Raw genomic sequence first — 17,258 nt, forward strand, 5'->3', positions numbered from 1 at the left:
AAACTTTGTTTAAAAGTACAGCTTTTGAATGTAGACGAACGCTACATAGCCTACAGGTGGACAACCAGCGGTCCACCTGGACCACGTTGAGAATTACTGTTTTAGATCTACATGCAAAGGTAAATTAAACTGAGAGCATTACTTCCGGTTGAACACTGTCCAATAATTTGGCGCAAAATATGTCAATACTGTACAAGCAATTGTGATTTTCGTCGTCATCGCCGTGTGAGCCTCTGGGGCCGAGAGTCTATTCTTTTACCACCCCAGATTCATGATGTTTCCGGACTACACTGGAAGGCTACTAGAGAGCAGCCAGTCTTTAGTTTGATCATCCATGACGTGCAGACCTTCCACTCCGTTAGGTGGCTTAGAGATGGTACAGTCACTGATGATGTGGTCTGCAGTCTGTTCCTCGTCACCACATTCACAGGAGGAAGAGGCCATACCACATTGGAGCATGCCCAGCGAGGATAGGGAGATTGTCCAATGGTGTGGGACACAAGCATCCGGTCGCTGTGCGCAGCAGGCTGTTTATGGCAGTGTCGATGTTATGGCAGTGAGCACTGCGGCACCAGACAGGTGCACAGTACTCTGCAGAAGAGTAGACAAGGGCTATTATGATTTTGTTAATCAAGAGAGAACAAGAAAGAAAGAGGTGCAAGTTTTGCACTTCCAAAAAAGTTCAAACCGAACAAACAATAAATGTACAGCATGCGGCCCATTCATTTGTGCTTTGTCAACAGGAGAAATTGTTTTCAAATGTACCATGTTGAACTGTAACTTGATGAAGAATTTCAAAAACATTTGCTTTATTGCTTGCTACAATGCAGTGATGTGTTTATTTTTACTTTTGTTGCTGTGCTGTTTGTTCGATTTCTGTCATGTTTAGGGCAAAAGCTATTTTGTTTGTAGAGACATTAGAGTCTCTAAAACCATACCAGCAATGATACTAAAACATTACCTTTAAGGACCAATGGTACACATATGTATCACAGCGTAACTTCTATTTGAATAAAAAAAAATTTGTTTAATTTTTTTGTCAAATAGCCTACCTCTTTAAAGTGACAAACTTGTAGTAAAAATCATCAATATTTCAATAAAACATGTCTCAAAAGTTTATGGTCCTCAAAGGGTTAAATTTAATAAAGCGAACGAAAGAAAGTCGCATTTTAATAAGATTGTTGCTACCAAATCCTTTGTATTCAGTAGCCTAGAGCTGCCAAAATGTCTCGATGTAAAAATCGGGACATCAGATGGCCGAGACCAAGACGAGACTTTGATGGTGGTTTGAGAGCGAGACCAAGACCGAGACGCTAAAAACAGCGTCTCGAGACACAAAATCACTGATTTCTGTAACTCAAATTGTCGTTGGTTAAATTAGGCTATTTTAAGGTAATAAGTAGCAATTCAAAATTAAATAATATTGTACTAGAACGGTGTAAATTTTGACTAAAACAGCTTACGTCAAAATATCACTTTTCGTGCTTACTTTTATATTTGCCAGTTTTTTTAGCAATTTTGCCATGTTGAATGCAAAAACATATAGCCAGACTCGATGTAGGCTAGTCTGAATGCATTAATGCTTTCTGCCATGACCAGTTAATGAGGAAGACATCAATTGTTTGAACCATAATGACAACGCTATGCTGAGGTGGATATGCTCAAAGCGACTGGAGTACAGAGTATCAAGTGAAGAATTAAAAAGAAGGCTTGGCATCCACCAAGTAGAAGATGTAGTAGGGTGGAGGAGACTCAGCTGGTGCGGTCAAGTGCAACGAATCAAAGACTGAGAACTCCTAGCCTAAAAAGGTTCAGTCGTTGGAAGTAGAAGGGCATAATCCACATGGACAACCAAACAAGAGATGGTGCGATAACATGCAAAGCGACCTCCAAAAGGGGAACCTTGTGACGGTAAATGTTCAAATTAGGAGTACGTGGAAAGCCGCTATCAAGCCGGATCGAAATTTGCCAACGTCTAACCCTCGCAATACGAGGAACAAAAGACGTAAAATCGTGTAATAACTAAGTAACTAACAACTGTGATAGCCTACCGCCAATATAATTTTATATGATTACCATGTTGTTATTCTAAGTGTGTTTAATTATGCTGAATAAGCAAGCTTGGTGAAGAGCATTCTTAAAGTTATGTACATTTAACAAGGCTTATTACTCCATTTGATGCATATTCAGTGAAAGTATGCCATTAGTGATACATTGCTACAAGTAAAGAAGTAAAAAAGACTACAAACGGTACCCTATTTATTGCAGCAAATACCGTAAGACAATAATTCTCATTTATAATTATAAAGATACATTGACGCAGGATGGAATTTCAAGTCTATGAAATTCTAGATCAGTGGCGGGCAACTTGGCAAGTTGGTGGGCCTGATATGGAAAAATGAAGTAGTTGAAGGGTCGGCCGAACTTAAGAATAATTAACAATCACTATTCTTTGTGTCCATTCCTCCTTTAAATATTACACTAATCTGTCAAATTTCACTTTGGTCTATTTTTCCGGCTTGTGCTTGAGACTGAAAAAGATTCATGCAAGAGACAAAAAAAAGAGATGGAAAGGCCCTTTATGACGGAACATAACATCTTTGTCAAATGAGTAAAAGCCGAAAGCAAAGAATCAAACGTGACAAAGAAAATAAACTAACAATCATAATTATTTGAAGTAGTAAGCAAGTAATGGGTGATTGCGGCAGACTGTGGCCGCGGGCCACATGATCATGTAAGACCAGAAACTGTCTGCCAGCTGCTCAAAATCCCGTCGCGAGCTGAATCCGGCCCACGGGCCGTATGTTACCCGCTCTTGTTCTAGATCAACAGTATTTTGCTTACACACCAACACAGTAACACACTATCAGCAGTTCTTTCAAGGGCTATAGCTTATGCACAATTAGAGCTTGCACAATTAATTAATTATGCAATTAATTAAATTATGAACAATTAATTAATTAATTTGTTGCGTAGTTTTGTGTTACTGTAAATATAATAAACTTTAATATGTAAACTTGATATTGATAACGTTGCTCAGCTTCGTATGCCTATGGTTCAACAAGACAAACTCTCCACCGAAGCTCTACAATTAGAGCTCATTCAATAGTGGCTTATCATTGCATCACTTAACCTGTGTTTGTTATACAAGTAACTTGATTAAAATATAAGTCAGTTCCTTGTTTTTCACATTGATTCCACGTTTTTACGAAGATTCTAATAACTACTAAACAAGTTATAAAATCAAGCATTCACAAGCAATAAAAAATCAACTAGGTTTGGTAACTACAAAAATTTATTGGTAGAATTTTCGCCGCCGTAAAGGTGGCTTCATCAGTACTCTTATTCAATACGGCGGTGAAAGCTCTACCAATAAATTTTTGTAGTTATCAAACCTAGTTGATTTTTTATTGATTATTATACGTTTGGTTTAATCCTCTCACATGGATCGTACAATTATTTATGATTAGCAATTCCCAAAACACCGAAAAGCCAGAACTGAGGTTAAGAGTCTGCAGAAACCTTTTATTACTATTCACAAGCAATTTGGTGCTTGCCAATAAAGCTGCCAGTGTGATTGTTTTCCACGTCATGCTTCATTGCACTGAGCTATCGAAAAGGTATATTCGAGTGGTTGGCACAAAAATGGTCACGTATGTCCTAAGCAAAACTCACCCTGGTGTCAGGTTCAGGCAAAACGAGGCCGTGGAAAAATTGGTTTGTGCTAAATATCTGCTTGTGTCGTGGTATCAAGTCACCTGTGGGAGGTAAAACTTTATTGTTTAAGTTTCAACGTTGTTATATTTATCAGTGAATTAATACACGACTGCACAGAATGTAACCCAATGTAGTTGAAGCAAAAAGGCGATGAAAAATAATGGATTGGACAATTAATTAAGGAGCCTAATACTGTTAGTGTTCGGAATGGCCCGTTTCGACGAGTCCGATTCGGTAAGGCCGATTTGGTGAGTTCCCTATTCGGTGAGAGCCTTTTTCGGAGAGTTCCCTTTTCGGTGATTATTTTTTTTTAATTATCGGGTACCGTAGCCTAATTATCATTGCCGTTTAAGGGTTAGGGGTAGGTACTAGGTAGGGGTTAGGGTTTAGGGTCTTATTTCAACGTTTAGCGACGTTAAAACGATGTAAAAGCGGCAATGATAATTAGGCTACGGTACTTGATAATTTAAAAAAAAAAATCAAAAAATCACTGAATAGGGAACTCTCCGAAAAAGGCTCTCACCGAATCGGACTCACCGAATAGTAGCAGACCCGTTAGTGTTAGAACCAGATGGTTTACAGTATATAGCGCATGACCCTCTGGCCTCTATTCGAGGCTAGATGATGTTTATCGTAATGAATTAAAAAGCATTGAATACTTGAATATATTGAATTAGATACTAACGCTTCAACCAACATAGCAAGGCACATCTTCAAAGTGAACTGTGTAGAACTGTACAATTTAAAGATATGTACAAGCACAAGCGATGGTGAAAAACTTAGTTTGAACATAGTTAGAAGTTAAAATTACAAGATAATTGGTTACAAAATCAACATACAGTTTTAAGCTATATGATATACTAATCAACAACAATTTGTTCAAAAGTTGAATGTTACCTTAAAAAAGAGCACTGTCTTTCCATGTACTCTGCTGACTAATTATTAATTTTTTTCAATACTTTAGTTTTCGAAACACTCTCTAGTCTAAGCCATGCACTATTGCACTCAGCACTTTTCATTCCAATTGACCATACGTTCAAACGCTCCAATGTATATGATCGATAAAAATGTGTGGTTTACCTAAAGTTCTTTGTATTAAGTAGAGCTGATCCACATCTGATTTTCCAGGCCACAGTGCCTGACCACTCAACAGTTCCGCAAATACACAACCAACAGCCCATACATCGACAGGAGGACCGTACTGAGTATCACCGACTAGCAACTCAGGAGCTCTGTACCAACGAGTGGCCACATAGTCAGTGTAGTCGTCACCTGGACCAGCTGGATAACAAATTGAAACCTTGAGTCATCTGGATTTTGGTGTATACAACTAAACAATCGCTATCCATAACAATTTCATGTGTTGAATCTATGCTTCACTGAATTGATTCGTGCGTTTGAAAACCTTAACATGTGAACACACGAAAGTAACTTATCAAGTGGTGCAAGCTGACTTCAACATAAACTTCCCAGTTACAAACTGTAGAAATTATTATAGTCATCGCTCTAACAATGTTTATAAAATAAGAAATTATACAACAATTATACAATATAATCTTGAAACAAGGCCTTTCTATATAAAAAAAAAACGTCAAAATTAACAAAATCTTCTTCACATTACATAGAGATTAATAAGATATAAAGCAAGTCAGCGTCACCACTACTGATATCATGATTAGCTCAAAATTCGTCTAATTTTTAATAAAGAAATTAGAACAAGAAAAAACAACATTAACACTTTTCCTAAAACAGTAGAAAAGGCAACATAAAAATTAAAATTTTTATCATTGGACAATCTCCCGCAAAAGTAGCCCAGTATAGCATGTGATCCACATGCATTTTTATGCATATTACATACAAAATGATCTACCACAATGTAAACAGCATACTGTATAATATTAAGACTAGAAGTAACTCGGACCCTGAAACGTTCTACTTATACTGCACTTTATTCATTATTGCTGTACATCATTTCAGGCACTAACTTAAACATCAAATTGCAGCAACTTTGCAATTTCCATGTCATGTTAAGTTTTGAAACTAATAGACATCATTTTATCAATGACAATGGTGGTTAATTTTGATAATAACCTGCAATTGAAAATTAGGCAGATTTTTTTTCTATTATCATCTTATCAGAAACTGCTTTGGTAATGCTAGTCTGGCAACATATTTATTGATTACCCAGTTGACAGTGTAATCAAAACAAAAGTCACCATTCTATTCATTCTGGTTTTGAAATTTTACCACGACAGGGTAAAGATTTAAACTACAACGCATTAGAAGCGCATAAAAACTTACTCAGAATTCTTGCAAATCCAAAGTCACAGAGTTTAATGACTCCTTGCTTGGTGATCAAAATGTTTTCAGGTTTTACATCACGATGTATGCACTGAAAAAATATAATAAAACCATCATCATCAGGTGCCTTTCTCTCATCAAGGGTTGGAAGGCTCAATGAAACACCAAGCATTTGTTTTGAGATATTTTAATTGCAGTGTTTTAATCAATCGTGTCCAGTCTTTAATATTATCACCGTAGTCCAATTTTTTTGGATGGTCTGTCCCTATTTCGTTTTCCATAGGCCTACATTTTTTCTTCGAATACCATAGTTGTCTTTGAATAGAATTATTGCAACTCATGTGGCTGCAATATTTTAGTTTTCTTGTTTTACCGTAATTGTTTGTAGTATTTTCATGTTGGTGTGCATTCTGAACAGCACATTTTCGTTTGTGATTTTTTCCTTGCTTGAAAATTTAACCATTCTTCTTTAAATCTACATTTCAGATGCCTCAAGTCGTTTTACCATCTGTGATAACAATGTTCAAGTTTCTGCATTGTAGAGTAACATAGCATTTCATACTTCGTCTTCGAGTGTTCATGTTAATTTTGAATGTTTTAATGTCTTTTTCAGTTCTACAAAGTTGTTTATTGCTATTTGTCTTGGTCTCAATATTTCTGCATTGCATCTGCCATATTCAATTATTGTGTGTCCCAGGTCGGAATGGCCCGTTTCGGTGAGTCCGATTCGGTGAGTCTGATCCCTTAACGGGGGATTTTTTCAATTATTTTTTTTAAATATTGGGTAACGTAGCCTAGTTATCATTGCCGTTTTAGGGTTAGGGGTTTGGGGTTAGGGGTTAGCGGTTAGGAACTCACTGAATCGGACTAACCGAATCGGACTCACCGAATAGTAGCAGACCCGTCCCAGGTATATATGTAAAGCATTTGACTTGTTCAACAAGATTATGAAATAAGGAATAAAATATCAAAAATATGTAATATGTATTCAATCTCAAATACGGACCATCCTTTAACACAGTAACATCTTACAGTTTTTGCTTTTTAATCTAGCTAGAACATTCATGGAGTTGAAAACGTATCAGTATAATGAAACTTAAAATACATCATTGTGATGCCATTCACAACAAGCAATACCGGTAATACTATGGAATGGCTTATTGCTAAAATGATCTTCTTAACAAACCTAAAATCTCCTAAACTTAAACAAACATGTAAACAATATACCTTGTCAGGTAAACCTTGGATTTCTAATCATATCTTGAAACTCATTAAAAAACAAAATAAACTTTTTCGAAAATTTCTCAAAAATAAGGATCCCACAATAAAAACTAAAGCGAAAAAGGCTTATTACAAAGAAAGTTTCGAATTGGGTAGGAGTTTCTCAGATGCTTGGAAGACCATCAACAAGATAATACGTAAACAAAACTAATGGATTACATACCATCCAAAATCTCTCTTAACAACCACAGAACTACAGAAAAACCAGAAGAAATCTGCGAGGAATTGAATAACTACTTTGTGAATATTGGTTATAAATTAGCCAAAGGTAAACAAATAAGCAAAAACTACAGAAATACTCTAAAAAATGGTCAGTCTAGCCCTGTTTCCTCGGTCAACCTGTAACCAACAGATAATAACAAAGTAATAACTATAATTGATAAATTCAAGCATAATAAGTCCCCAGGATACGATGATATTCCTTTGACTATCATTAAGAGCTCCAAGTTCTTAATACCTCCTTATGCTACGGTTTGAGTCTTTAATAACTATATGATTAGTGGAGACTATCCTGAAGCTTTGAGAATAGCCAAAGTCATGTACGTCTATCAATAAATCAGGCTCCAAGCAGGAACCTCAGAATTACAGACCTATACCGATTTTATCGACTTTCAACAAAATTTTATTCCAACCGGAAGCTGTCCTGGCAAACTAAATGGATTAATAAAAGTGCATAAGCCAGGCAATCCCGCGAGACCAGTCGTTTCCATGATTGGCACTCCGGAATACAAATTGGCTAAATTTTTAGACAAATTATAAAACCGTACATACCCCAGAACTACATGCTTAATTCAACTAATCAATTTATGGAAAAGTTAAAAGATTTTAAGTGTCCACCCAATAGCCGCATGGTGAGTTTTGATGTTGTGTCTCTGTTTACTAACGTGCCTCTGAAAGAAACTATTACTATAATTGCTGACCATATTTTTAGTGAAAACCAACCAAATCGACCGCCCATTGAGAAAAAATACTTCATAAAATTATTACATTTAGCCACAGAAGGCATGTTCTTGTACAACAATAGTTTGTTTCAACAGATAGATGGCGTCACCATGGGTTCCCCATTGGGCCCAACAATAGCAAACTTTTTCTTGGCACACATCGAAACCAAAATATTTGAATTTTATCGTGATTTTTATCCCAAACTGTATTTACGTTATGTTGATGATATTTTCGCCATTTTTGATGATGATGAATCATGGTCAAAATTTTTGAACCTTTTAAATTTGCAACATAAAAATATCGAATTTACACTTGAAAAATCCAATGATACCATCGCTTTTTTTAGATATTGAAATTAAAATTAAACACAATTCTTTTGACACCTGAATTTGGCGAAAACATACCAACACTGGCTTGCTTTTAAATTATAACGCTCTATGCCCTAGGAAATGGAAATCTGGTTTAATCTTGTGTCTGTTATCTCGTGCTCGTTTGGTGTGTTCTGATGATCAGTTGTTTCAGAAAGAAATCAAGAAATTAAAAAACATGTTTTATTTAAATGGATATCCTTCTCACTTTTTCAATAAAATTTTAAACACCTTCATGGCTGATGAACCAAAAGACACGCCTGAAGAAGTAGATTTTAGTTATTTCATTAATATACCCTATCTAGGAAAAGATTCAACAATTTTTGCGAAAAACCTAGCTAAACTTATAAAAAAGAAATTTTCATGTGACATTCATCCTGTGTATAAAACATTTAAAGTGCACCAATATTTTCAATTGAAGTCGCCTACCCCCTTCGCTCTTTCTTCAAATGTTGTGTATAAATTTAGTTGTTTGCGTGACGCAAACCAGACATACATTGGTATGTCAACCAGACATTTGTTGACAAGGGCCGGGGAGCACTTAAACCCAAACCTAACAACTAAAAGTGCAATTAAAGAGCACATCGCCTCTTGTGAAGCGTGCACTGACAATGTCTCGATCGACCAATTTAAAATCATCGCTCGAGGCAGATCTGATTTTCAGACTAAGATCATGGAAGCCTTAAGAATCAAACGTAACAATCCATCTCTCAACCGGCAGTTATTCGCCTGTGGCTCATCGTTCCTTTTGTGTGTGTTCTAATTGTTTTTGTCCAACGCCTGTAGTTTACACCTCACGTGATCTGTTCCACCGCATAATTTACTCGCAATCATTCTCGTATCATTTGTTCAGTTTGTGCTTTCAGTCCAGTGTCGTTACAGTTACAGTGCATAGTTGAATTTATCTTACGATTTTTCATTTTATGTATTGCAGATTTAATTCCTGATGAGGACACACGTACGTGTCGAAAACGTTTGAGTTTATTTAATTATGTTATATTTTGTGTGAAATAAAGTATGCTAAACCCGCTAAAGTTACTATGTTTTATTTCTCTATGGTTCAACAAAGCAAACTCTCTACCAAAGCTTTTTCAACAAAATATTTGAGACAATCATTTACAAATGTTTGGCTAATTTCTGGGGAAAATATAATAAACTCTTCTCCCCTTTGCAATTTGGATTTCGCAAAAACTACTCAACTAATTTAGCAATTACTCACTTTCAGGAAGATATCATAAACGAGCTAAACAACAATCACACTGTGTGCTCTGCATTTGTATATCTCAAAAAAACAATTGATACAGTTAATAACGAAATCTTAGTTGACAAGTTGAAGCATTATAGCGTCAGGGGAAACGTTAAAAACCTTATTCATCCATACCTAACCAATAAGCAGCAATACGTGCATGACGGGGAAATTAACTCTTCTCGCTCAAATTTTACTATTGGAGTTCCTCAGGGCAGTTTGATCTCGGTTTACATAAACGATCTTCCCGGTGCAATTAATTTAAAAACTGTATTTTATGCTGATGATATAGTTCTTTACTTGGCTCAAACAACTTCTAGCAACCTCCAATCGATGATAAAACAAAGAGTTATGCAAACTATATGTACACTTGGCTTGATAACACTCAGTTGACAATCAACTTGATTAAAACTAACTACGGTATACTCTTTAGCAATAAAAAGACTAAACACTCCGATACGAAAATTAAATTAAATGGTAACGAGGTTGACCAATGACCACACGCGCTATTTGGGAGTCACAATAGATCACAAACTCAACTGGAACAAGCACATTGATAACCTTTCGAAAAAAACTATCCCCTTCTTCAGGTGTACCGGTACTCAGTAAACTTAGACAATTTATTTCCAGAAAAGTTCTCATAAATGTTTATTATAGCATTGTACAGTGTACACTCGCACTTACAACACCGGTATGGAATTATCAACTGGGGATGCGCACTAACAAAATACTTCAATAGAATCCAAGTCATACAAAATAGGATAATGAAAAGAGCATTTGAAATGAAAACGAAATTACTGTCACTCTATCAAGATAATGGTATACATACTGTATAATACTAAATGCAAATTCCACTTATAAACTAAAAATAAGCAAATTTATGTTCAAATTTTATAATAACAAACTACAGGAAACTTCAAACCTTTCTTCACACATGTATCCTCTATATATACAATTTATACATTCGTATAACACCGGACGCTCAACCTCCAATTCGCTTTATACATACTCAACAGGCAAATAGTCACAATAGTCTTCTTAGAAATAGCGTCATTATCATCATCATTTTGTTCCTTCCTCGTATGGAGGGTTGGATACAATGCGCCATTGTTCTCGACTATGAGCTGTGCGACTGTGCGTACTGCACATTCATAAGTTAATTTCGTCCATTTTGTGATGTTTGTTGTCCAAATCATTCTTGGTCTGCCTTTACTTCTTTTGCCGTTTATCTTCCCTTCTATTAATAGTCCGGTTGCCAAATCCACTTTTTTGGCTGAACCTGGAAATTTTATGCTAAGTTTTTTTTTTTTATTGATTTTGGTAGCCTAGGGTCTACTCTTTCAGAATCTGCCGGGTGCACTCCGAGCATCCTTGAGCGTTTTGAGAAATTCAAGATGGCGTCCAAAATGGCCGCCGTTTCAGATAACTCCCTATAACTCAGTTAGTATTTGACCTAGGATGATAATTTTGGTGTCTAACCATATGTTTTGAGGGGCAAGGAATCCATTGAAACTATTTATTTGACTTGTTGGGGATTGCATCATGTAGAAATGCAATAATGCCGCCAATAGGGCTGCCATATTACAAAATTCAAACAAAAACAAACAAATTCACTTGTATTTGGTCTAGAATGATAATTTTGGTGTCTATTCATATGTTTCGTGGACAAGGAATCCATTTCAAGGATTAAAACAGTTGCATATGAATTACATCACAGCAAAATCCAAAATGGCTGCTGATGTATTTGCCGAACACTTAACCTACTGTAAATTTCTTAATCTCGAACTCTCACTATGCTACGTAATCACTTTGCTTTCTGACTGACAATTCTGGAGACCAGGGAAGTGGACATAAGGAAGAAAAGAAGGCACGGATAGAGAATGACAACAAGGACCGACAAGCCATAAAGACAAAGCTTCAAAAATGTATGGATCCACTTGATCCCGAGAAACATCCAGAGGATCTAGTGAACATTGCAACAGGTCAACATGGAACCCCGGCAGTGAATGTGCAGGAGGCTGTGCAGAAAGGATTCAAACAGATGTGCGAATTTGGAGAGAATTTACCTGATGGCTTACATGACACAATTCACAAGACCGTGACTACCATGGTGACTACAAAGAAACATGTGGATGTGGGAGGTAGTAAAGTGTACGACATGAATGTCATCTACTCCAGGGTCATAGGCCAACAGGCTAGTGGGCGTGATGTTAACATAAAAGATGTCCTATCCTACGAAGTGGCTCCAGTACCAACGTCTATGTTTGACCCCACAGGAGAAGTGAGAGCTGCAACATCAAAATCTTCCTTAAAGCGACAACTTCAGGTTGAGGTATCTGCTCGGACAACAGCAAGTGACACTTCAGTAGTTGTGATTGATGGTTCAGCCCTACTCTGGGTGATTCCTTGGCCTGCAGAGGGCACCACTACAGACTACGTAAACAACTTGAAGCATGCCATTGCCAAGAGACTAAAAGTTGGGGACGTTCACCTAGTGTTTGATCGGTACTACGATTACAGTACTAAGAGTGTCACCAGAAGTGCTAGGGCCACTGGAGTTAGCCGAGTCCATGAGCTGCAGTTGAACACCAAGTTACCACCTCAAAAGACTGTATTGACGGTGACCGAAAACAAGAAGCAGTTGATAAACCTGATTGTTAAACTTCTGATTGAAGACGAGTCATTCCATGAATACACCCAAAGTCACAAGTTGATAGTGATTGGTGAGGACGTTGTCCCATTGGAGATCAGCCATGGTGGTGTAGTGATCAGGAGGGCGGACCTTTCAACTAGTCATGAGGAAGCGGACAATATCATTGTCCAACAGGTGATGCTGTCTGCTCGAAATAATGAAGAGAGTGTTATAACTGTGATATCCGATGACACTGACGTTTTCATTCTCTTGCTTCATTATTATCACGCTGGAAGCATGAAAAATCGTATCAGCATGGAATCACCAATTAAGGAACGCACAGTCATTGACATAGGAAAAACCGTAGAGAAGCATGTTTCTTCTGTGAATGAACTCCTGCCAGCCCATGCTCTTACTGGGTGTGATACGGTAGCATGCTGCTATGGGGTTGGCAAAGGTACTGCATTGAAGGTTCTGAAAGATGGTCACTCACTGTCACTTTTAGGGGTCATTGATTCTCCCATAGAATCAGTGATTGCGCAGGCAACCACATTCATGTCAGCCTGTTACGGCCAATACACTACGAGTAAATCAATGTCCGAAACACGCTGGAGGGTATGGGCATCCAAAACGGGTCGGGCCTCCGTGGTACCACCAAAACTTTGTTTCCTTCCTCCTACAAGTGAGGCCTTTAAAGAGAATGTAAGAAGGGCCCATCACCAAGCCATTGTGTGGAGTTCACTGGAAGACAGAAATCCGCCTGAACTTGATGTAGAAATGTACGGATGGGTGAAAAACTCGAAACTTAAAACGCTACAACCGGTTCTCCTTCCCGCAAATGTTGAACTCGCCCCAGAAACTGTCATGCGCATGATCAGATGTGGATGCAAGAGTGACAACCCCTGCACAAAACGCTTTCTTGCAGCTGCACAAGGGATGGTTTGAAATGTACAATATTCTGTGCTTGTTATGCTGCAGGTTGCAGCCAGACTCTTACTTAGCATTTTAATCAATTGGACAACGTCACAGATTTGTGGACTAGGTGACTTAATGATGATATGATAACAACAACTGACTGTCCTGTGACTGTGAGAGAGGCTTGTACATTACCAATAAATGGTAACATTTGTGATAACTAATGGTGACATTTGTGAGTGATGTTAGATGGTATTTCACAAGCAAAGTCGCAGAAATAATGATTTTCTGTAAGTATTTCGCAAATATATCAGCAGCCATTTTGGATTTTACTGTGATGTGATTCATATGCAACTGTTTTAATCCTTGAAATGGATTCCTTGTCCACGAAACATATGGATAGACACCAAAATTATCATTCTAGACCAAATACAAGTGAATTTGTTTGTTTTTGTTTGAATTTTGTAATATGGCAGCCCTATTGGCGGCATTATTGCATTTCTACATGATGCAATCCCCAACCAGTCAAATAAATAGTTTCAATGGATTCCTTGCCCCTCAAAACATATGGTTAGACACCAAAATTATCATCCTAGGTCAAATACTAACTGAGTTATAGGGAGTTATCTGAAACGGCGGCCATTTTGGACGCCATCTTGAATTTCTCAAAACGCTCAAGGATGCTCGGAGTGCACCCGGCAGATTCTGAAAGAGTAGACCCTAGGCTACCAAAATCAATAAAAAAAAAAACTTAGCATAAAATTTCCAGGTTCAGTCATACTTCTGCCGGACTATAATGATCTTTGTAATGAATTTTGCCTTATTGTGTGTCCGAAATACTTCAATTTTCTTCTTTTGACTGTTTGTAAGAGCATTTTGCTTGAATTGAATTTGGAGAGTACTTCATCGTTAGTGATCTTTTGTTTCCATGAAATTTTTAACATTTGCCTGTATGTCCAGAGCTCGAAGGCATCGATCCGTTTCTCCATTTTTTGTGATATTGTCCAAGTTTCAGAATTGTATAATAGGGTCGACCAGATATAGCATTTTAAGATCCTGAGACGAGTTGATAAATTTAAACGTTGATTGGTCAAAATATTTTTCATTTTTCCAAATGTAGTTCTTGCAATTTCTATCCGTCTAAGAATTTCATGGTCACACCTCCCATCTTCAGTTATTAAATGACCAAGATATGAAAAAGATTTTACTTTTTGTATAATTTTATTGTCAATTATAATTTGGAGTACTGGAGTGTCTGGTGATTTTGAGATTATCATTGATTTGGTCATTTTAGCGTTAATTTTCATATTAAATTCTTTACCAATTGAGTTAACATTGTCCAATATTTCTTGAAGATCTTCTTGTGATTCAGCCAACAGAACAGTTTCTTCAGCATAGCGTAAATTTGTTATATTCAAGCCACCAACTTTTACTCCTTTCATATCATCAATGGATCGAAAAATCATTTCTGTATATAAATTAAAAAGACATGGAGAAAGTACACATCCTTGGCGTACTCCACGCTTGATATCAATTCCTTTAGACAAATCTTTTTCCATGCGAATAAATGCTTTTTGATTCCAGTACAAATTGATAATAAAACGTAAGTCTTTGCCATTCATACCAATATTGGACAAACAATGAATCAGTTTCTCATGGTTAACTCTATCAAATGCTTTCTCATAATCAATAAAACATGCATATACATCTTTATTTACTGCATTGTAACTCTCACAAATTGTTCTGAAGTTAAGTATACCATCTCGTGTTCCTTTACCAGTTATAAATCCACTTTGAGTCATGCTAACCTCATTCTCAATAGATTTTCGAAAAGTGGAAATAGCGTCAGTCAGGTGTTAATGAAATTGGTCACAATAGTTAAATTGATTGTCGAGGTTATGCTAGCCTAATTTTGAATAAATTGCTGTATTTTGAAGCTAATAAATTAAATTATATACATGTCTTCTGCTTCAAAAAAATAAAAAAATTGTAGATGAAAATAATTTTTCAAGATAAGTTGGAGAAGTTATATTTTGTCATTGCGGTCAGAGATACTAGTCATTGCCTACACTGTCTGCTTTGTAAAGTGCTGAGAAGCTCTGCGATGGATACAGCGCTATATAAAAACAAGCATTATTATTATTAGTCAACAAAAGATAGCTGGTATGTAGGAACATAACATGTGTTGCCACTACGAAACAATGCACCACGATAAATATTATGCTTACAAGGAAAAAGTAAGAGAAGAAAAAGTTAAACAACTGAAATCAGTATTTTGAAAACAAACAAGTTTTTCTTTCCCAACATTAATCAGCCCAACAAAGACTCTGTAAAAGCGAGTTTTGTCATCAGTGAAATGATAGCAAACTCATCACGCCTTTTACTGACGGTTTGTTGATAGAAAATGTCTTGTAAGTGTAAAAGTAAGCGACATTTTATGTCCATGTAAAAAAACTGTTTGAAAGCATTAAGCTTATCCCCAAATACAGTTGCAAGTAGGGTCACAGATTTAGCTGCAAATGTGGAGAAACCAGTACTTGCAAAGGTAAAAGACTTTGAAGCATTTTCGATTGCCTTTGATGAGAGCACAACTGTATCAGTCACCGCACAATGTGGTGTGTTTATCAGGGGTGTAGACTACATTCTAAATGTGATAGCTAACTGCTCTTGGCTGATGCTGAGCTTCGTCGGAGTCTGCCTCGCTTTCTGACCTAGTCTTATTCTGAAACGATCCCTGTTCCATATCTAGAAAGCTAAAACCTCAATTGCTAAGGTAACAGGGATCAGTTGTCAGTAGATGTTACAGAAAATATATTTCGCACTTATTCAGTGCATCGTCAGTTCTGATAAAGGGCAGTTAAAACCTACAAGTAATGTTTTAAACAACATTACAGTGACGCAATAATGCCAAAACATGAGCGTAAAAAATTGAAAAAGCAAAAGCGTAAATATTGAAAAAATGCTGAATGAAAACTAAACCAAGCCGGCAGTAAAGTAAATTACGTATCAAATATAAATTATAAACTAGAAATGATGAAAGAGCGATGAGCAAAGCCTGCAAATGTAGCGTTGTGACAAATTACGGCAAAGAAAATAAATTATATGCGGAACACGGCAGTCAAAGGCAGTGATAAACAAAATGTGTATGTGTTATTGTGTTTATTGTATGTGTATGTGTTCCGCATATAATTTATTTTCTTTGCCGTAATTTGTCACAACGCTACATTTGCAGGCTTTGCTCATCGCTCTTTCATCATTTCTAGTTTATAATTTATATTTGATACGTAATTTACTTTACTGCCGCCTTGGTTTAGTTTTCATTCAGCATTTTTTCAATATTTACGCTTTTGCTTTTTCAATTTTTTACGCTCATGTTTTGGCATTATTGCGTCACTGTAATGTTGTTTAAAACATTACTTGTAGGTTTTAACTGCCCTTTATCAGAACTGACGATGCACTGAATAAGTGCGAAATATATTTTCTGTAACATCTACTGACAACTGATCCCTGTTACCTTAGCAATTGAGGTTTTAGCTTTCTAAATGTGATGGAAGAGTTTCTGGAATTAATACCATTAAAGGATACTACAGTACACTAGTACAGGTCTATAGGACGTGACATATTTCAAGACTTCGAGAAACAGGGCTTGCCATGGAATAGGGTTGTATGTTTGGCTAGACAGTGCACTGGCAATGTGTTCTAGCAGTGTAGGTGCAGGGCTGCGATTTTTGCCTTTTTCGGTGACGAGGTCACTCGACACGCGCCATCACTATTCGACAAACGCCGTGCCTTACAAAAAAATAAAACGAAAAAAAAAGGAAAATAAAAAGGAAAAAAAAATTGAGAGAGCACTAAA

General features: G+C 36.7%; 1 protein-coding gene across 1 annotated transcript in view; it reads right to left on the reverse strand.

The window, feature by feature from the left end:
• Window positions 1-17,258, reverse strand: part of LOC145774636 (cyclin-dependent kinase-like 1) — a 66,275-nt gene that overhangs the window by 32,921 nt on the left and 16,096 nt on the right. Inside the window, exons 4-6 of the mRNA XM_082585926.1 lie at window positions 6,019-6,109; window positions 4,798-4,998; window positions 3,676-3,758 (exon numbers count right to left, since the gene is read on the reverse strand). Coding sequence (XP_082442052.1) covers window positions 3,676-3,758; window positions 4,798-4,998; window positions 6,019-6,109 — 375 coding nt within the window. The remainder of the gene's footprint in view (window positions 1-3,675; window positions 3,759-4,797; window positions 4,999-6,018; window positions 6,110-17,258) is intronic.

This window comes from Aplidium turbinatum, chromosome 7 (assembly GCF_918807975.1).
Source record: "Aplidium turbinatum chromosome 7, kaAplTurb1.1, whole genome shotgun sequence".
Taxonomy (NCBI): Eukaryota; Metazoa; Chordata; class Ascidiacea; order Aplousobranchia; family Polyclinidae; genus Aplidium; species Aplidium turbinatum.